At 46.2% G+C, this 22,582-nt stretch overlaps 1 protein-coding gene across 1 annotated transcript; it reads left to right on the plus strand.

Moving 5' to 3' along the window:
* Positions 1 to 19,081: 19,081 nt before the first annotated feature.
* Positions 19,082 to 20,354, plus strand: LOC109758609 (probable xyloglucan endotransglucosylase/hydrolase protein 12). The gene is made up of 2 exons (XM_020317473.3): positions 19,082 to 19,402; positions 19,498 to 20,354. Exons 1-2 carry the CDS (start codon positions 19,133 to 19,135, stop codon positions 20,095 to 20,097), a joined length of 870 nt encoding a protein of 289 aa, XP_020173062.1. The 5' UTR covers positions 19,082 to 19,132; the 3' UTR covers positions 20,098 to 20,354.
* The last annotated feature ends 2,228 nt before the right edge of the window (positions 20,355 to 22,582 follow it).

The following is a 22,582-nucleotide window of genomic DNA, read 5'->3' on the forward strand; positions in this document are numbered from 1 at the left end:
GCTTTGTTCTCCTGGTCCTTAACTGCCATTTTGATCTGATGATAACCAGAATATGCATCCAAAAAACTTAAACGCTCACAACCCGCCATAGCATCAATAATTTGATCAATACGGGGAAGGGCAAAAGGATCTGCTGGACAAGCTTTGTTGAGATCTGTGTAGTCCACACACATACGCCAAGTGCCATTCTTCTTGAGGACCAGCACCGGATTAGCCAACCACTCAGGATGGAATTCTTCAACAATAAATCCAGCCGCCAAGAGCTTGGCCACCGCATTGTGAGAAAATTTTACTTTCCGGTTTGCTTGACAGATTTTTGATGTTGGCAGAGGATCTGAATCGAAGGAAAGAATGGTTACCTCTACGTCCTCAGCATGACTGCCTTCAGCGTCGTCCTGATAATGATCATTGTCAATGAGATGTACGAAAAATGAACCAAGAGAGTCAAGTTCTACCTCTGGTTCCGGATTACGCACATCGTCATCAGCTGGTAGATCGGAGGATGCAGTGGTCCTTCTCTTGGCAGGTTTTTTAACAACCTTGGTCTTTGGACGAACTGGCTTGACCGGTTTATCTTGCGGCTTCACCGATTTATCTTGGGATGGTTTCTTGTTCCAGAACGGATCGTCACCCTGTCAGAAAATAATCACACTTTCAGAGAATATTTGGACAGAAGCAACTTCAGATAAAAAGATTATATGATTCTTACAGCTGGTGGTTTGTTGATGGTGTAGAAAGGGAGTAGTCCGGTTTGGGCATAGACAGCCTCCGGTTCGTTCAATATCTTCTTTACAGCTTCAGTGACTTCTGCATCTGTAAGCTGAATGTCAATGTGCCGCTGAGCATCCTTCAAACTCCCCGTGTACTCACACATCAAACCGGGGCACCGGCTTAAGGGCAGAATACTCCAGCTTATCCAGCAACGAGCAAGATCAACTCTTGTTAAACCGTTCGCCATGAAGGCTCTAAGCTTTGATAATTGGGGAGCATAGTTGGCCCTTTCTCTTGCTGTCAACCTTTGAGGAAAAGGATGTGTGTTGCTAAGACGTTCAGGGCGGTAACTCGGCAAAGGATTTTCATCAGATGGAGATGTATCAATGCAGTAAAACCAAGTCTGGTTCCACTCTTTGGGGTGACTATGGAGTTTGGGGTGAGGGAAGGTGACTTCCTTCCTTTTCTGAACCGCCATTCCGCCCAGCTCCGTATTGGGTCCATCTAAGAACTCTGTGCGACAGTTTAAGTGAAAGAAATCCCTAAACAGTTCGACTGAAGGTTCCTCTTGCAGATAAACCTCACGAAAGACTTGGAAGTGGCAGATGTTGGTCACAGAATTGGGACCGATGTCTTGAGGGCGCAGCTGAAAATTGGCCAGCACATCCCGGAATTTTTTTGAACCCTGAGGGCTAAAACCTCGTCCGAGATGATCAGCAGACACGGCTACCTCTCCGTCCTTGGGTGTAGGAGGACTTTCCGGGCCAGGGACCCTCTAGTGGATGACATCTTTCTTGGCTAAAGCGCCTGTTTTAACAAGATTGTTTAATTGTTCCTCGGTTACTCGGGAAGGAGCCCAATTGCATTCATACACTTGCTTGGCCATGGCAATGGAAATCGAAACATGATTATTGCCGGTTTAAGATTTACAGTGGACAACTATACAGCAGTATAAGGATACAAGCATATTGATAAACCGGAATGGGTTATTCGTAAACCGGAGTCTGACAATGGAAATAGTACAATGATGAAAGCATTGGCAGTTCAACAGGGGACTAATGATATCTACTGGGTCATCATTTTGTATGTGAAGTTAAACTGCCCAATCTGGTATTAAAGATGTATAAGTGAAGGGAAAAACAGGTTTCACAAGTTGGCATTGTAATTTTGGATCTACCGCATGTCAGAAAATGAAAATATATTCAGACCTAAATATTGGTACCAAAGCAGTTGATGAAGGTTCAGATGGGATTTTCTACTTAAACGAGATGAGTTGGATATCAAACAGGTGCTAAAACTACTTCCGTGCGAGATCTATGTGTTTTTTGGATCTAATCCATGGATATAAGCAAGGATAAAGAAGGGCGGCGAAGAACACTGATGAACGACAGAAACCCTAAGTGCAGATCTATGGTAAGAGAAAGGGGAGACTTACGGAGGCTGTCGAGCAACGACGGCGCGCGGAGGAGCTCTGGTACGTTCAGGTCGATGCAGCGGCCAAGGTTGGTGCAACAGTCGAAGGTTGACGACGGCGGCTGAGGTCGAAGGCTCGGGCGTCGCGAGGATGACGATGACGCGAAGAGGCACGAGGGGGAAAATGGAAAGACCCCCTGGCCCTATTTATAAGGGAGATAACCGACATGCGCGAAAATCGAGGAGCCGAATTTTTGGATATGAGGCGGAGCTGTCGCCTCGATTGTCGGAGGCTCATTAATGAAGGTGGATTATACATAGTTTTAAATAGCAGGTGACGTCACAGCGGTTTACCATGATCCTAGAAGATGATGTCACGACGGTTTACAAGATTATGTGAAGATGTTGAAGAAGCAAATTTCTTAAGTATTGAGGATTGACATGAACCAGTTCAAATCAATCTCGGGCCTAATGTTGGGGATATTACCACCGGGCGTAAACCGGCCAGGAGTGGCCGGGTTAACCCCATAAGTAGTTCATCTGTATCTGAAGCCTATGAAGACAGGCGGTGACGCTTCATGAAGGCCCAGGGCCCAAAGCCGGTTTAAGGCCTATAGACACAAACCAGCATTGATATGTAAACTTGTGTTGTAAGATAGAAGTACAGAGACCGAGCCGGACACGATTATGAGCCGGCCTCGGAGTCTGTAAACCGACGGGCGTCAACCCATGTATATAAGGGGACGACCCGGCGGCGGTTCAAGGAGAACAGACAACAACTCGGGACTGCAAAGCGTATTCGCTCCCTGGTCATTGAAACCCCATCAATTCCATCACAACTAGACGTAGGCTTTTACCTTCATCGTAAGGGGCCGAACTAGTATAAAACTCTCTTGCGTCCCTTGTCCGCTTTAACCCCTTTAAGCTAACCCGTAGCGATGGCTCCACGACTAAGTCCTTTCTCTAGGACATATGCCGTGACAAAACCACAACAATAACAATAGGTCCTCCAACCAGGTGTGCTAGGCATGACATCACCTTACCGGGCTATATAAATACCAATGTTATGACTCTTGGAAGATGCTCGAACCACCATATCTGACCGAGATTCAGATCTGATTGGCGTTAGGATACCTTGGACTCAGGATGCATGAGAATAAAATGTGCAACAAAAATTGACGAGATGACATTGTAAGATTCTCGAGAAATGAACTATGGAAGCAAGTTCCGAATCATGCGTTCATCATTAAACCAAGGAGAGGATGAGGAGGTGGCTGATGATCTCAGCGACAATTCATTGGGATTTCCAAAGATGGATTTCCACAATTATGTGAACAAGGAGATAACATTTGTCGGATCAAATGATATAATGAGGTATGCTCGAGGAAAACATACACAATGAAACATTGGTTGAAAAGTGCACCCGAAATATGGGCTAGGTAGCACAATCAACGTTAGAGGTGATCCAATAACCAATAGTTAAAATGAAGTGTCAACCATTAACTTCAAAGCAATAGGGTTGCCAGAAGTTTTGAATTCACACATCCTAGTTAAACGGCTGGTATCCCGATTAGAAACAACACGAGGACCAAGATATGAACGGAGACGGCGAGAAGTATTGCTATATCAAGAATTCTTAAGAGGTGGTGAAATTCTCACAACCTTCTTGACATAGAAGATGGTAATACTCCAAGGTAGAACATAACATAAGTTGGATAGCAAGTTGCATCCATAACATGAATAAGTTTGTGATAGAAGGAAGGTAAGGATGTTGTCGATGGTAACTCAAATTACCAAGGAGCGAGGGTGGTACTTATCATCAAGAATTCGATAGATATCTTGGAAGAGCTCAGGAGGTTGATGATGTTCACGACACATTTGTCGCGAGATTTCATGAAGATGTAACCGATCGGCGATGACATCAAGTCAAAGGAATGATGAAGCGAAAGGTTATTGGAACCACCGGTACGACACAAACTCGAAATTAAGCTTGCTGTTCAAGGCGAAATGATACGACGAGGAAGAATGGCGTAAGGTTATCTCATTGTCGAAAATTATGCTCTGGGAAGAAGGACCAGGTAGCACAGTTAAAATTTAGCACAATGATAAAGCCGATCAGGCTAGGAATGACCCGAAGGATTATTAAACTCGTAAGCAATGAAAATTACTTAGAGTTATTGAATCGGAGTGCGGAATCGATTCACTTATCGGTGTTCTCGAGTGAAATAACTCAGAACCCGGGGGAAATCTGAAATCGGTGAGAAGCAATACTAGATGAAGACTCATAGGAAGCAACACAGTTCTTTGATATTCTCAAGATACTGGAGGGTATTACTCGAAGATCGACATAGGGGTTGCGGAGATGTATTGATCCACAGAAGACTAGTGTTTTCACTTGCTTGAGAAATGGGATCAAGTAGAAAATATGGTCGGAACCACGATTGCAAAGGATCAATTCACAGATACAAGATGATATTATATCAAGGCAATAGTTATTATTACAAGAAGCTTCCATGATAGGATCTACATCGTGTCCATGGGCATGAACACAAGTTCAAGGTCGACTCCCACTTCTTCAATGTATAACCTTCCATTCACCTCTCGCTTTTTCGAAAATGACATTAGTTGTTGAAAGTTTTACCTGGTGCAATACCAGATAAGTATGACCCGTGAAATCTTTCGGGTTCACACAGATAAGGGAAGGCGTTGGTTCAACCCATCGGGGCATCTTAGGAACCTATACCAGAAATTTTGGAGTAAATAATACAAGCTCGAAAGTAGAGCATGGTTGACAAAGCAAAGGATACAATTTACCAAAGGCATTTTATACCCGTGGAAAGGCTCACAAGGTTAATGAATATGAAGGACGATGTTGGATGAAATCCAACAATGAATCTGGTGATCCACAATGGAGCTGATGTGACTATCGGTACTCAATCTGAGGAAGAAAGAATGCAAGGGCATCAGATTATAGAACATCTGAATAATCAATGCTTAGATAACAAAGGAATTATGATTTCCAAAACGAAGGATCAGAAGTAGACGCTCTTGATCAAGGATGGATAAGTTGAATAGACCAGAGGCACAATCGACGACAAATAGTTTGGTCGAGAACCAGCTCATGTTCAAAATGATGTTTGAGTCGGAAAGATATTAGAAGGGTTAATTGATGATTGTGTGCATTCGCACACATGTTGAATCAATAGGATCAAAATGACGGTGTCAAAAGATACTAATGAATATTGCTAGTCATATGGGAGCATCCATAATGTAAGCATACAAGTATTTGCAGAGCAATAGTTTGAAGAGGATGCTCAGAAGGTCGGATATTATTTCAGAGTATCTTATGAAGCATACAAACAACTGGGGATGAACAGATACTCAATAAGTGCGAGGAATTTTCAATAGGGGTATTCATGTGGTAAAGAACTGCAAGGCAGTAAGCTTAAAGGATATTCGGAACAATGGAGAGCAATTTAGGGCATCTTGTAATAACAAGAGCAACTGAGGATGAAGGTATGAACGACAATTGTAGGTAGTTATCCATAAGGGTATATCGGTGGTAGGGGATTGTAAAGTCAGTGGGCACAAGGGTCTCGGGAAAACCTCGGAGAGTATCTTCGGAATCTTCTGGTGCAGCAAGCGATCATCTGGAGTGAGGGGCTCTCCGGGAGAAAGTCTTTCGAGAACCTAAAGTTAGTCTTTTTAGCAAAATCATTTAACCCGAATAGGGGAGAGATTAGAGTCCCAGAGTAAAGATCAAGGAGTAAAAGATCCTAGTACCACCCAATGACGACGTGGGCTCGTAAGGCACAGAACCATGTTAGTAAAAGTTTTGTAATGTCTAGACTCGACTTCGGCCAAGAAGTGTGGAAAGGGGATTCCTACAGGCAGTCGGCTCTGATACCAACTTGTGACGCCCCCGATTCAATCGTACACTAATCATACACGCAAATGTGTACGATCAAGATCAGGGACTCACGGGAAGATATCACAACACAACTCTAAAAATAAAATAAGTCATACAAGCACCATAATACAAGCCAGGGGCCTCGAGGGCTCGAATACAAGTGCTCGATCATAGACGAGTCAGCAGAAGCAACAATATCTGAGTACAGACATAAGTTAAACAAGTTGCCATAAGATGGCTAGCACAAACTGGGATATAGATCAAAAGAGGCGCATGCCTCCTGCCTGGGATCCTCCTAAACTACTCCTGGTCGTCGTCAGCGGGCTGCACGTAGTAGTGGGCACCTCCGGTATAGTAGGGGTCGTCATCGACGGTGGCGTCTGGCTCCTGGGCTCCAGCATCTGGTTGCGACAACCAGGTAGAAGGGAAAGGGGAAAAGAGGGAGAAAAGCAAGCGTGAGTACTCATCCAAAGTACTCGCAAGCAAGGAGCTACACTACATATGCATGGGTATATGTGTAAAGGGCCATATTGGTGGACTGAACTGCAGAATGCCAGAATAAGAGGGGGATAGCTAATCGTGTTGAAGACTACGCTTCTGGCCACCTCCATCTTGCAGCATGTAGAAGAGAGTAGATGGTAAGTTCACCAAGTAGCATCGCATAGCATAATCCTACCCGGCGATCCCCTCCTCGTCGCCCTGTTAGAGAGCGATCACCGGGTTATATCTGGCACTTGGAAGGGTGTGTTTTATTAAGTATCCGGTTCTAGTTGTCATAAGGTCAAGGTACAACTCCAAGTCGTCCTGTTACCGAAGATCACGACTATTCGAATAGATAAACTTCCCTGCAGGGGTGCACCACATAACCCAACACACTCGATCCCATTTGGCCGGACACACTTTCCTGGGTCATGCCCGGCCTCGGAAGATCAACACGTCGCAGCCCCACCTAGGCTCAACAGAGAGGTCAGCACGCCGGTCTAAATCCTAAGCGCGCAGGGGTCTGGGCCCATCGCCCATTGCACACCTGCACGTTGCGTACGCGGCCGGAAGCAGACCTAGCCCCCTTAATACAAGCGCGAGCTTATGGTCCAATGCGGCGCGCGCCGCTCAGTCGCTGACGTCACGAAGGCTTCGGCTGATACCACGACGTCGAGTGCCCATAACTGTTCCCGCGTAGTTGGTTAGTGTGTATAGGCTAGTGGCCAGACTCAGATCAAATACCAAGATCTCGTTAAGCGTGTTATTATGAAGTAACCGCGAACGCCGACCAGGGCCAGGCCCACCTCTCACCTAGGTGGTCTCAACCTGCCCTGTCGCTCCGCCACAAAGTAACAGTCGGGGGCCGTCGGGAACTCAGGCCCACCTCTACCGGGATGGAGCCACCTGCCCCTTCAGCCCCCATCTCCGAACAGTATCATAAGTAATGTAACAGTATAAAGTATATATCATATGCCCGTGATCACCTGCCGAAGTGATCACGGCCCAGTAGTATATCATGGCAGACAGACAAGAGTGTAGGGCCACTGATGGAATACTAGCATCCTATACTAAGCATTTAGGATTGCAGGTAAGGGTAACAACTGTAGCAACAATGACAGGCTATGCAGTAGAATAAGATTAACGGAAAGCAATAACATGCTACACTACTCTAATGCAAGCAGTATAGAGAAGAATAGGCGATATCTGCTGATCAGGGGGGGGGGCTTGCCTAGTTGCTCTGGCAAGGAGGGGTCGTCAACACCGTAGTCGAACGGGGCACCAGCAGCGGCGTTGGCCTCGTAGTCTACCGGAGAGAAGAGGGGGGAAGACACAATGAATACAATGCATACAGATGCATAACGATGCATGACAAAGCAAACAACGGTGTTAGGTGTGCCCTAACGCGGTACTAGGTGATACCAAAAAAGGTGAAACATCCGGGAAAGTATCCCGAGTGTTTCGCGTTTTCGGACAGATGAACCGAAGGGGAAAGTTGTGTGTTCGCTATGCTAGGAATGTGTGGCGGACAAACGGAATGCGTATTCGGATTCGTCTCGTCGTTCTGAGCAACTTTCATGTATAAATTATTTTCATCCGAGTTACAGATTGTTTTATATGATTTTTCAAAATTTATTTGAATTTCTAAAATTACTGGATTATATTAATTCGAGTTAAAAAGAGTAAATACTCTTGTCACATAGTGCAGTGCCAGCCATAGTGTATGACAGGTGGGGTCAGGTTCAAACTCAATAGTCCAGTCAGCAGTTGACTGGGTCAACGTTGACTGGTCAAACTGGCGGGTGGGACCTAGCTGTCATAGAGACAGTGCAAATTAATAGTTCAATTAATTTAACAGATTTGGTGAGGGGGCCGCATGTCATAGAGTCAGTTTTGATTTAGAGTTAATCTGCGCAATTTATTTAGTGGGTGGGCCCCATGTGTCATAGGGTAGCAACTAAATTAACTAGCACTAATTAGTTCCTAAACTAATCTACAGAGGGCCGGCCACACATCCAGCCACGCGTGTGTTGCCAAGGCCAACACGCATGGGCGCAAAATCACGGTGGCCATGACCATTAGCAGTAGTAAAGCAACAACGTAGTAGCAGGAGTAAGCAGCAGTAGAGCAACTGCGCAAGAGCGGCAGCAGCGCAGCAAGTAGAGGCATCAGGTGGCGGGCGGCTGCAGCACAAGAGCAGCAGGTACAGGTAGCGGGCGACAGCAGTAGCGCACGGGAGCAGCAGGAAGAGCAGCGCAGCAGCGAGCGGGAGCGCGTGGGCCAACGCGAGCGCGCGCGCGGAGGGGCGAGCAGGCCAAGCGCGGAGCAGCAGCGGGCACGGGGTATCGGCGGCAGCAGCAACGACAGAAGGCGGGGGGCGCGGCCGTGGCGCGCACGTGCGTGCTCGCCGGCGATGGGGACGGTGCGGGACTGATCTCCAGGCCGCCAAACAGAGCAGTGCGAGCTCCTACGGAACCATCGATATATATTCTGTTGTGATTTGAAGAAAATATAATGTCCTGCTTTTCTAACCTACGTGGAAAGTGATATTCTCTTTTCATTTTATAGTTGAGTGCTTGTTTTTCTTTTTAATTTCCTATCAGCACCAATATTTTGATTATCTGATTATTGGGTATAGATAGTTGCACTACTTTTTCCGATCACAGATCGATCAAATCTTCGCTTTCACATCGCTAGAAAGTTTAAGCCTTGGCAACAAATTGCCTTAAAAAGAAACATAGTACAATACCCACCAGTGCCAAACATTGAGATAAGATGCGCTCAAGATTCGCCCACTGTTCGTCCTCTTTGGTGGTCTCTCCAGTCCTCTCCTCGTCATAATTTAGAGCAAGTACTGCTCTGCTCCATGACCAAACTGAACTGATTGGCTCACTGCTATAGCTCGCTAGCTCATCAGAAGCAAATCGGCAGAGCTAGCTAGAATAATCTACTCAAGATGTTTAGAGCAATGGCGCACCATCTTCCTCTGAGGTAGTAGTATTTGCAAATAAACTGCATACTGAATCTCTGCCTCTTGGAAGAACACCAGAGCTTTCGTGCCTCCTAAACTGATGGAGATGCGGCGAACGACAGCCGATGGTTACGTGTACGGCGACGGCACGGCGATGGCGGCGTCGGACTTGTGTGGGGGAGGAGGAGAATGACGCGAGGAAGGGGAATGGACGTGCTAGGGTTCTCCAGGGGGGTCGGGGTGGGCTATATACAGTACGGGGAGGCAGCGGATGGCCGGCACGTGGAGGATCTGTGGCGTGGACGCGGCGCGAGTGGCCACCGAGCTCCTGTGAGCAGTAGGAAGGAGAAGGCGGCCTGGTGGGCCGGGCTGGTGGCCTAGTTGGGCCAAACGGCCCAGGGGGGTTGGTTTCTTCTTTCCTTCATTTTCTGTTATATTTTCCTTTTCTTTTGTTGTTACATTTTAGTTCCTCTTTTATTTTAGTTTTATAAACTATAAAAAGTATTCCCTAATTTAGTGTTAATAAATATGCTACTGCCACATATGTTTGGGCAACTAAACAAAATAGTTTAATATTTTATTTATCGTAAAAGGCATTTAACTAATTGTTTTGCTACTGTTTTATCTATTCTTCTGCACTCAAATATTTCTACTACAATGTGGTTTCTCCACCATAACTACTTATGCTTTATTTGGCACAACCCGAACATTTTAGTTTTAATATTTGAAAACCTTTATCGTTTGACTTAAATTCAAATTCGAGTTTGAATCGGTTTTGAAGTAACGCAAGATTAACAACAGTAACCATGGTGACGTGGCATCATTAACGTGTGATTACTGTAGCCTAATTATCTGGGCGTCACAGGAGGCCGGTCGGGGCCAGCGACTCACGCGTTGGCGGTTTGCCGCGGAACCGTGGGCCACAGTAGCGGAGGGCGGCTCGCCGTAGACCGGTGGCTCAACGGTGGAGACGAGCGGCTGTGGAAGCCGGGGCGACTCAAGGCCGCGGAGGAGTCAACGGCGGCTCAGAGGCCATCCAAGGCGGAGGTGGGTTTAGGGTTTAGGGATGATGTCCTAGTGTGAGGACTTAGTCGTGAGGCCAACGCATCTATGTGGTAGCTTGAGAGGGGTTGGGCGAAATCGAGAAACGCAACATAAGACAAGAGTTTAGACAGCTTCGGGCCCTGGGAAACATCATCCGGTAACAACCCTACATCCTGTTTGTGGCTAGGTCTTATTATCATCACGAGGGAGTCGCCGTAAACCGGCTCTCCCAGTTATGTCTAGCCCTAAGATTATTTTCTCCCTCCTCTTGGGGTGCCCTGCCCCTCCTTATATAAGTTGAAGGGGCGGGTTACATGTAGAGTCCATCTCGGATTAAGACTTAAACTATTCTAACTTTTCTTCATGGGCTTCTTAATGTCTTGGGCTTCATAACGTCTCGGGTTTCATAACCCCAGGCGACAAAGTCTGCCGGGTTATGACTGTCAACCGAGTTATCACTGTCTGCCGGTTTATGACTGTCTGCCGGTTTATGATGGTCTGCCGGTTTATGAAGGTCTGCCGGTTTATGATGGTCTGCCGGGTTATGACTTCCTGCCGGTTTACGATTGTCTTAACCCCTGCCGGGTTATCATCCGACTTAACACCTGCCGGGTTATCATCTGACTTAACTCCGGACGGTTTACCAAGTACCAGCCGGGTTATAACTCCGGACGGGTCATACCACGGGGTATATCCCCGACAAGCGGTACTGATAAATGCAGTCCCCTCCTAACAAGACCAAAGTTTAGTCCCACCTCGCTCCGCGAACAGAATTTTTACCACCTTAAATATGGTGCTTCTCAAACCATCGCAACCACTTGGTCTTCATTGAACTCTATGTGTAGGATCTGTGGCCGCAATAACCGGTGAAGATTCCTTTTGACAATTTAGATTCTACACAAAAAGATCATTGATGACCAATGTATTTTTGATTTTATTTACATCCTTAGACTTAGCAGTAGCGCGTTGCTTTCGAAAGCGCCACTGCTATAGATTTTAGCAGTAGTGCTTTTTATGGACAAGCGCTACCACTATGGGCCCTTATCCAAACTGGCCCGCGCACGTCCTCTCACTCTCCCCCTCACACTCTCTCATCGCCTCTGTCGCCTCCGCCGCCGTCGCCGCCGTCCTCCTCCCCCAAGGTCCCTCCCTCCTCCTCCCTCCTCCTCCTCACACTCTCTCATCGCCTCTGTTGCCTCCATCGCCGTGGCCGCCGTCCTCCTCCCTCCATCCCTCCCCCCTCGTCGTCGTCATCCTCCTGCCCCCAAGGTCCCTCCCTCCTCCTCCCCCTCCTCCTCCCTCTCCGCCGGCAGCCCCCTCCTCCTCCTCCCTCTCCGGCGGCCCCCTCCTCCCCCTCCCGCTCTCTCCTCCTCCCCCTCAAATTTGAATAAGTAATTTGAATAGAATAAAATATGAAATTGAAAAGAATAAGTAAATGTAGGTCTTTTGAATAGAATAGGAATTTTTTAGAAAATTTGAATAAGTAAATTTGAATAGAATAAAATATGAAATTGAAAAGAATAAGTAAATGTAGGTCTTTTGAATAGAATAGGAAATTTTTGTTTATATTTTGATTTAGGGTTTTCACTAAGTCCTAAGATGAGGATAATAATTTTTTTGTTTATATTTTGTTTTTGCAGAAATCAAGGACCCCCTGCATCATCCCCGCTGTCATCCCCATCACCGACCACCTCCGACCTCGAGGTGAGACCAGCCAAATCCCCATGTCGATGATGATGTAGATGCTTTGATAGTTGTAGTAGAGTAGTAGCTACATGAGTAGCTGTGATAATTTTCATGGAATGTGATGGAGATTTAGACATGTGATATGTAGTGTTCTGTGTAGTACTAGTGCTTGCCCAAGTGGCCTATGTTTGCAGGGTACACCTCACAGTGGCCTATGTTTTGCCGAAGTGTTGATTCATTTCCGTTCCGGCAAATTTCAGGCACTCGATATGTCCTATTTTAGCAAAGGTCATGCCGGATTTTTTCATGAATTTAAGCATGACGTGTGCTAGAATATGTAGGAAATATCGAGTGCCCCGGATTTGCTAGAAAGAGAACTAAAAGACATTTCGAGTTCACTTTAAGTCTGTCGGGGCTCCATACATGACAGTCAAAAAATCAGTGAGGGAGAGTCTCCACCATATATGAGAGAAGAAGAATGCTGACTGTTGTCGTGGGGGTCGCTTCTCCTTCTTCTCTTTGTGCTAGACCTTTGTTATGCACTAGGGAAGAAGGAGTAGCGACCATCATCGACGGTCGAATAATCGGTAAGGGAGTGTCCACCATGTATGAGAGAAGAAGAATGCCGACTGTTGTCGTGAGGGTCGCTTCTCTTTCTTTTCCTTGTGCTAGATATTTGTAATGCACTAGGGAAAGGAGGAGTAGCGACCATCACCGACGGTCGCAATATCAGAGAGGGAGTGCCCTCCATATATATACATGAGATGAGAGTTTAGGAAGGAAGACCCGACATACCTAAAGTCAACCCGTTGCATATTGTGTAATAGTGATCTGTGTGTTGAGTTTCCTGGTAGTTGCATTTGATCGATTTTCAATTAATGTTTCAACTATGAACATAGGAAATGTATGACGACGAAAAGAATTTCGGTATGTGTGAATACTGCGAAGACGAGCGCGGCCTGTGCGACAGAAATTTCCTAGTTGATGGTAGGCGCTTCAGCATCAAGCTAGATGAGACCTTCCAAGTGGATACAGTAAGTCACAATGACAAGTCTTTTTTCGTAATTAAGCATGACTTCTGCTTCTTTTGCTTCAACTTATAATTTTAATTTTTTTTACTATTCTACTAGCGTATCCCCTGCCATGCAAGAATTTTTGTCTTGGATAAGATTGGTTTGAGTCCTATGGAAACTATGGAGGTAAAGAGAGTACACTTGAGGACCGAGCATGGTTATACTTTTGCCGCAAAATTATACAATGCAGACACCTACACCTATTTTGAATGCAAAAATTGGAGAGCACTATGCAAGGCTTATGCATTTGAGCATGATATGCTTATCACCTTTGATATTCGTCCGGAAGATGATATTGAAGGTAATATCAACATCTGGGTCGATGTGCAGACGCCTCCAGTTCTACCATTATGTGAGTTTCTCAACCATATTTATGTCTTGGATATTGTTTATTCAAAAATAGTTGACAACTAATTTCTATTGACAGCTTATTTCCATTCAAGCAAACATGTCCGGCGCTTGGTAGACATGACCTACTACTGTCCCGGGGCTGAACTAAACTGCGAGGAGATAAGTCATTATGTTTCATGGCTTGAGGATCTTGATACTGTCAAGACAAATTATTTTACTGGACTTGAAAATCTTAGTACTAATAGTGTTCGTATTGAACTACGGTCACATCTATTTAGGAAAGATAGTAAGATTTTTACTATTTGTCCTCAGTGCATCTTTTGCATACATTATTTTTAAGCTAAACTTCACTGCTAAGTATGTTACTACGATGTTCTTCAACAGGGACTCTCGATGATTGTTGTGCTTCATTGGATCGAGCCTAAAGGTCGCATGGCAATGGTTAGCTTACAACCAAGACATCCTACATTGCACATGAGTGCATTCAGGATTTCTAAAAGCGACCAAGTCTTAATAGTCAAAGACTGGAGCAAAATTGTGAAGGATCGCAGAGAAATACTAGGGGGCAGCAATCAGAAGCGCAGCCCACAATTAGGAGACATGTTCATCTGCATGCTCCAATATGATGAATCAGGAGTGCTACACATGTTCTATGCTATTTTACCTAAGAGAGAGCAGCAGGAGTGATTAGCTAGCTAGAATGAGTTTGAAGATGATGATGTGCTACACTATGGCTATGATGATTAAATAGCTAGTGTTGGTGATAATGACTATGATGATTATTATTAGCTAGTGTTGGTGGTGATTAGATAGCTACCGTAGCTAGGGTTGGTGGTGATTAGCTAGCTAGAATGAGTTTGAAGATGATGATGTGCCACACTATGACTATGATGATTAAATAGCTAGTGTTGGTCGTAATGACTATGATGAAGATTAAATAGCTTGTGTAGGCGGATTAGATTCAAGTGGAGGCAACATGTGGTGCACCACATGTTGCCTCCACTTGAACCTAACCCACCTTCATTTCACACACTGTTGTATATACTAACTAATCATGGTCATAAATCATATGATGAAAGTACTGTATATAAAACATATACAAATACAGCGAAAATAAGCTGCAATTAAAAAAAAACAGGAAAAATAAGCAGTAGCGCTTTTCAGAAGAAACGCTACTGCTACTTACCTCTATCAGCAACACTTTTTCAACAAGAGCGCTACTGCTAACTAGGTGTATCAGTAGTGCTGGTAATTCAGCGCTACTGCTACCAGTTAGCTGTAGCGCCTTAGTGGTAGCGCTTGTAGCTCTAAAACCAGCGCTACTACTAGGGTTTTCCCTAGTAGTGAAAGTTGCAATCGGCTCAACCATTCGCCCTCTAGATACCATCATGCACGAACTGTAGATGCCTGACGGGGGTCTTTAGAGTTGAGTTGTCTGTTGTCTAAGGGGTTACGAAGATATTCCTCCTCCGCTACAACCTTCGAGGGCAGATAGCCTGCTGACCCTTGGATAATGCTTATGTTGGCCAATGCAGTGGCCGAAGACCATCTCTTTTGGGTCAGAGTCAACCCGAAGGTCGTAATAACAATATGGATGTCTATGAGGGCCAACAAGTAACGGTTAATGATGATCTTCTTGTCAATTGGTACTTCTTGCTTGATGAATATCAGAAATCAGCCCCCATCAATCTTGATGGACCAATGCCTCATGATATTTTCGAAGCATTCTCTATGCCTCCCGCGGAACAAGAACATGTTGTTCCTTGCCAGACGAGTATTCAACGACAACTTTATGCCAACAGACACACATGTGCCACTAGCCAGGGGAGCATTGCTGAGTCCAAACACACTCAATGTGATGGTTCAGAATAATAAAAAGGTTCATCGTGTTGCATGGTGGAGTTACCATTTCCCAGGTGAACCCATCCTTCTGAAGGCGCTCAACGATCTTCTATCGACAGAATTGAGGCTTCTGCATGACACAATTCTCTGTAGAGAGAAGTACACATTTTCTCACGGAGGTGGATTTCGCCCGGTTTTTCCAGTGTTGGTGCCACCGAATCTTGGTTTGTGCGACAATTTCCCCGCGGACAAGTTCCATGTGCCATTTGAAGACATCTTCAGCATGTTCCACCTACTCAAGCTCGGTGGCTCTTAGTTCGCCTATGGGCAATCAACAACACCTACATTGTCAAATGCGAGCTCAACAAGGATGTTGCGGTAGCGGACCCCTATCTCATGCACGAGCCCAACCTCAGTGTTCCTGATTGTCATCAAGCTATGCAGAGGTATCATGCAGATTTCATGATTGCCAATATGGACAAAGATTGCCTTCTCGTGGACGCGAAGTTTCTGCTACCGAGCTCAAATGAGCTCGGCTGAACAGTAGAATTAAAAAAAAAATCAAAAAATTTGGATTTTTTTATGACAAACATTGACAAAAGTTTCACGCGCTTACAAAAAATCGTCATGGAATCACATTTCTCAAAGGCGAGGCAAAAAAACAAAAACAAAATTGATACTCTGAAAATGCTACTTTCGAAAGCATTTTGGAGCACCAATTTTGTCTTTTTGCCACGCGTTTCAGGAATGTGATTACTTGACGAATTTTTACAAGCACTTGAAACTTTTGTCAATGTTAGTCACAAAAATAATTCTGTTTTTTTTTTGATTTTACTGTTCACCTGAGCTTATTTGAGCTCGGGAGCCGAAGTACATTTCCGCCTTCTCATGCCCTACTTTCCCAAGTAAGTCATCCGCTAGCCAGTATACTTTGTGCAATTTCGTTATGCTTGCACGTAGAAAGTTAACTCAAGGATAATTGGTCTTTTCAACTATTTGCGCAGAGAACATTGTGTCCTCAACGTTATTACACCGCAGTTTGCCGATACTTTTTTTTGGATTAGACGAGGAAAGTCAAGAAAGACTATAGAGACATCAAGAAGGTTCTGGATGAAGCACTCACTGAGTATACCACCCGGGAAGGAATTATCAAAGAGGGATATCACAAGTTTGACAAAATTAAAAAGGTAGGCTTCAGCCAGAAAACCGAATTCTGTTGGCTGCAATAACCAGAAAACAGTGATTCAGACACCTACTACGTCGTCCACCATATGGAGGAGTACACACGGGAGGGAGAACGGCTTAAAAGACAATTTGATGTCATCGCATGGAGGAGGAAAATGAAGGAAACCAATCTAGGAGATCGCAGAGATGACTTCAGACATATCCAAGTCAAGTTTGGGACCATCCTCAACAAGTATGTCATCGACCACAATGTGGTTTTCAACGGCGGCGAACCTACCGGCCCGGAGGAGATACAAACACGCATTAAGCAGCAGGGTCTTGATGCTAACGCTCTATTGCAGATCCGGTGAAGAAGCACGTGAAGTTTGTATGCTCGAGCACAACTGTTATCGTTATCTGGGCTGCCCGTTATTGTTGCGTGAGCTGATCCATTCAATGCAGGATTCCCGCATGGCTGAGTGTAAAATGGGGAAAAGAAGAAATACGTGTGACAGGTGTCATATGCGGTGGGCGAAGGGCAGGCGCCGTCTGCGCCAAGGAGCCGATCCGTGGCTCAGGACAAACATGAAATCTAATGGTGTAGACTGTGAGGAAATGTCAAAAAGGTTTCGTACGAATGTTACCTTCAGTGAAGTAAGAAACCACAAATTATGGTTTTTATTATGAAAATTATGCTCATTACTGTATGTATAGTTTACTCTCGATCACAGCTAAATTAATACATTCAATACTCCATGAAATTCATTTGCATATGCATTCATCAATGCACAAATAGACCAGTTACAAATACAAGTTCATCATAATAAAAGATATCACTCATGTTGATATCAAGGCATCCCAAAAATCATCACATCTGCTAGAAATTCTTTAATTAGGACGACATACTCCAAAAGGATTGAATTTGCTGCCACCACATACAATCATACATATCATTTTGGTGAACACACCTTTCTCGTTGCTTTGATTGGCATGGTCACCAAACCGGTCTACATGGGTATTTTCCCAACCCTCGTTCACATTATCACTCAGACTAGCTGCATGAAAAGAACTAATCTAAGGCTGCAACATAATTATGAAAAACATTAACCTTCACTAATTTCTTAGCATAACAAAAGAATTGCATAGTTGCGAGTAACCCAAAAAAAAATCAATATGTGGCAATAATATTCATTTATTATAGACATACAAAATAACTATGTTATGCAAACACACTAGCAGTAAAAGTTGATTTCCAAACACTTCACATAAACAAATATGCAATTAGCAATCTCTCCAAGTACTAGCTAGTTCTAAAATGTCTCCAAGGCGTTTACCGTAGTAGGCGGTTCCCTAAACAAAACCACTTTTAGTGCTATACATTTAAGTTGGTTCCATGCACTGAGAACTCTCATTCGAAATGGTTTTGCAATTCTGAACCGCCTCCTGTTCTTATTTAGGGTTGGCATTTTAATTATTGTTTGCGGCTAATCCCGCAATTAAAATTCTGAAAGTCTCCTCACATACACATTCTCGTTCACCACATAAAACCATTGCATCTCATAATACATTCATATATGTTCAATATGTCAAAGTGACAATATACAAAAGTTTTGCCTAGTTCACATCCAACATATGAAACAAGGTTCTAAAATCCAAAGATTTATATATATTCCCCTCGTCGTCTCGAGTAGTATACCCATCTCGCCTCTTCACGTCGTCTTTTGGTCTCGAGTGGTCTACCTATCTTGCCTTTTCATTTCGTTTTTTCGCTCAAGTAGTCTACCCATCTTAACTTTTCATGTTGTCTTTGCAGACCAACCGGCGCCTGATATCTTGTTGACTGGAAAACTGCCTCTTGACTTAAATTATTAATTAGAGGCGGTCAAGATTTATGGACGGCCTCAACTAGTTATTAGAGCCGGTTTTGCTACTTGAACCGCATGCATGAGTTTCACGAGGATGATTAACCGCCTCGGTTAGGCTATTAGAGGTGGCTGAAATGTTTTGGGTGAAAACCGCTTCCGTACATGGAACGCCTCTGATGCCCATTTATGTACTACGTAGCAGTGTCCTTTCCCTTTTTGGCTCACAGTTGGCGCATTTCCTCATCTCATCTCATCGACAGGTGCGCAACAAAGAGGAAGCACGAAACACCGTTGTGCTGACCACTAACTAGTCAAATCCAGACGCTCTCAGATGCAAGCAATCTATATATGATAATTGAACAAGCCGACAACAAGCACTAGGTAGATGCAACCTGAAGAGAGAATAATAAGACATGCATGGCGCAAAGTAACCCAGCTACACACTACACTACGTGCGCACCAGACGCTTTTGCTTTCGACTGAAAATAATTAGCACAGATCCGCAACGCAGAGAGGATTATATAAAGCCCTTGTGCACCTCTGCATTTTCATCAAGTCTTCTTGACATACACTTCCTACACCACCAAAAGCTAAGCTAGTGCCAACTACGAAGTAGGAGAAGATGGAGAGCTCAAGGAGGGCGCTCCTCCTGGTTGCGGTGGCGGCGGCGGCCATCGGCCTCGCCAGTGCCAGTTTCCGCGACAACTGCGACATCAAGTGGAACCCCGAGAACGCGGCCTTCTCCGACGACGGCCACGGCCTGACCATGTCCCTAAAGAGCAACTCCTCCGGCTGCTTGCTGCAGACGAAGAAGCAGTTCATCTACGGCAGCGTCTCCACCCTCATCAAGCTCGTCCCGGGGAACTCTGCCGGCACCGTCACCACATACTACGTACGTATCCTATTCCTATAGTATACTTATTACTAATGAGCTTGTACTGCGATACTGACCGTATGTGCACCATTTCATTGATTGTAAATCACCAGACATCGTCCGTGGGGGCCGACCATGACGAGATCGACTTCGAGTTCCTGGGGAACCAGACGGGGCAGCCCTACACGCTGCACACCAACGTGTTCGCCGACGGCGTGGGCAAGAAGGAGATGCAGTTCGTGCCCTGGTTCGACCCCACCGCCGACTTCCACGCCTACACCATCTCCTGGACGCCCTGCATGATCGTCTGGTACGTCGACGACGTCCCCATCCGGGTGTTCCGCAACTACCGGGACAAGGGCATCGCGTACCCGATCAAGCGTCCGATGTTCGGCTACTCCAGCATCTGGTCGGCGGAGGACTGGGCCACGCAGGGCGGCCGCGTCAAGGCCGACTGGTCCAAGGCGCCCTTCGTCGCCGGCTACCGTGACATGGTCCTCGACGTCTGCCCCTGCGACGGAGCCGACTCCTGCGTCTACGGCTGCGCCGGGGCCTTCAGCCACGGCGGGAGGCAGCAGAACTGCGCTGGCCTCAGCGACGAGCAGCGGGGCAAGATGCTGTGGGTGCAGAAGACTCACAGGATCTACGACTACTGCGCTGACTACAGGGACAACAAGAAGCCCGGCCCCGAGTGCAGCCTGCCGCAGTACTGATCGGTCTAGCTGCTGTCCGATCGTGGTGGTGGCACGCACCAAGGAAACATTGGTTGGCCGGAGCCGGTCTACCACTCCTTACACGACCCAATGATTCGACTCGGACTTCATTTGTTATTATTTTTGGTACATATACTCTTGTTGCTTCCCAGATGTTCCTTTCCAAATTTTGTTTCTTTTCAACAGCTCCACCATATACCTATGTCTATGTGTACATGTACACTTGTATGTATATTTGCATTAATTATGCTATGATATACATGGATGAGTAATGTATACCCCCTCTTCTTTTAATTTGTGAGACCCAACTTAGTTCCTAAGTACACCCCTAGAAATCGCTTTAGTTCCTAAGTACGGAAGCACCCTTCCCCTCCGGCTGAAGCACCCTCTTTGCCACTCCGATGAGCGGCACAGCCGGACATAGGGAAGACACATGGGAAGAATATGCCTCCGGGACTCCCGCTAGTCTTGTTAGCGGGCTGCCGTACATGGGGAAGACAGGAATCCTCCACGGCCGAGCGTAGACTAGTGTAGTGTATCCATGTCGTGGGAGTGGAGCTCCGCGCGACCGTAGGTGCACATAGTTAAAATATGTCCAAAATGTAACCGTTTTCGTTCGGTTTGTATGAAATCCGTCATGTTTGTATGCACTAGTGCAGAATTAGCCTTTAGTCCCGGTCCGTAAGGGCCTTTAGTCACCAACCGGGACTAAAGGGTGGGGACTAAAGCCCCCCCCCCCCCCCCCTAGTCCCGGTTCGTCACGGCCCGGGACCAAAGGTGCTCCCTTTACCCCCTAGCCGAGCTATCGGGAACGTAAAGGGTAAGCATAGGAGCCAGACAACCCAGCTTGGCCAAAATTTTAAGTCAAATTGATGCATATTTATGGCTTTATGACGATGATTACGGAAGGCAAATTCTCCGATTCGACTGTTTATAATCTGAAAGTGGCCCATCGTCGTCTTCCACCCCTTTGTAGATGCTACGCAGGGTGCCTCCGTACTAACAAGACAACCCTTAGCCGACGTCTCGGTGCCCAGAGGCGGTTGTGTTAGTGGAAACGAGACAATCAGATATGCATGCTAACACGTAGTAGGGGTCCTAAGCTAGGCGTGTTGGAGCGATGGTAACACAAACACATGATTTTACTCAGGTTCGAGCTCTCTCGAAGAGATAATACCTTACATCCTGCTTTTGATTGTATTCATATGTGGGATAGTACAGAGTACATGTATCTACCACGAGATTGTCTTAATGAATATGAGATCATCTATTCACTAGCCTGGCCTCGGTTTATATAGTGTACCGGAGGCCTGGGGTTTAGGAGAGTCCTCGGCTTGGGTGCCAAGTCTTGTGGAATCCTCCTTGTATGCGTCATGGGCTACCCGAAGTGGCCCATGAGTGAACCGCCATGGGGGTCCTTGGCCCGATCCACTTGGTTGGGAGACGACGTGGGGAGTACCCCCTAGTTCAGGACACCGTGAGTCGGTCCTATAGCTCTTGGGGAAACAACGACGAGGGCTACGTGGTTCAACGAAACGAGACACCTCAACCCCCTACCTGGCTCGCCGAATGTCGGTGTCTAGGAACCAAACATTGGGTTGTGTACGACAACCCTTTGTGAGTTCGGCCAGGGACTGAACATGCCTTCTCGCCTAGGTCATCTACGCCGGAGATGAAGGAGAGGGAAAGGGAGACACCGAAGTTTACCCAGGTTTAGGCCACCGTGATGGTGTAACACCCTACTCCCTCTCTTTGTTGATATATGCGTGTGTGTTTACAGTGGTTCAAAAGGAAGTCCCTTAGGCGTGCGAAGGCCTCTTCTATTTATAGGGCGAGGCTCCATTCCCACGCCCCTCCAGCGGGCGGCTACGTTCTTCCCTTTGTTGAGGGTATAGAGAGGGGTACCCGTATTGCCCAGACAACCACCAGGCACGGTCCCTAGTCACCTGTCACGAGGAGCTACAGTGCCTTCCTATAGCTCCACATCGGGTGGGTGAATCTATATAGGTCACTGTGGATGACCCCTCCCCACGATAGACCTCCATGCTGCTCAAAGTCAAAATGGGGCCTATGCTCCGTCTTGTTGCCGCTACAGTCCCGCGCCGTGCCGGCGGGACCCGCATGGAGGAGCCCTGGTCAGGTCTTGTCTCTCCTCCTTCCCGGGCCTTAGGGGTCTTGACGGAGCCAAAGGATCCCCTCCCGGAAGGTCCTTTGATGCTGCGGCCCTGGTTCACCTATTAGGAACGCCACTCCGAGGCTCCGGTTCGTCTCCCCTGGGAAGCCCCCTTTCCAGTGGGCCGACAAGGCACGGCACCGATATTTGTTAACAAGGTTCACCGAACTCGGCTACATCCCCGGGGCATGACTACATGAACTCCTCCCTATGACACTGTCACAATACTGCACACCGGCCATTCGGGTGCCGATACACTGCCGGCTCCCCCTTCTGCTTCTGCGCTATTATGTTGGCATAGGTTACATCATG

The sequence above is a fragment of the Aegilops tauschii genome, chromosome 2, assembly GCF_002575655.3.
Source record: "Aegilops tauschii subsp. strangulata cultivar AL8/78 chromosome 2, Aet v6.0, whole genome shotgun sequence".
Classification (NCBI taxonomy): domain Eukaryota; kingdom Viridiplantae; phylum Streptophyta; class Magnoliopsida; order Poales; family Poaceae; genus Aegilops; species Aegilops tauschii.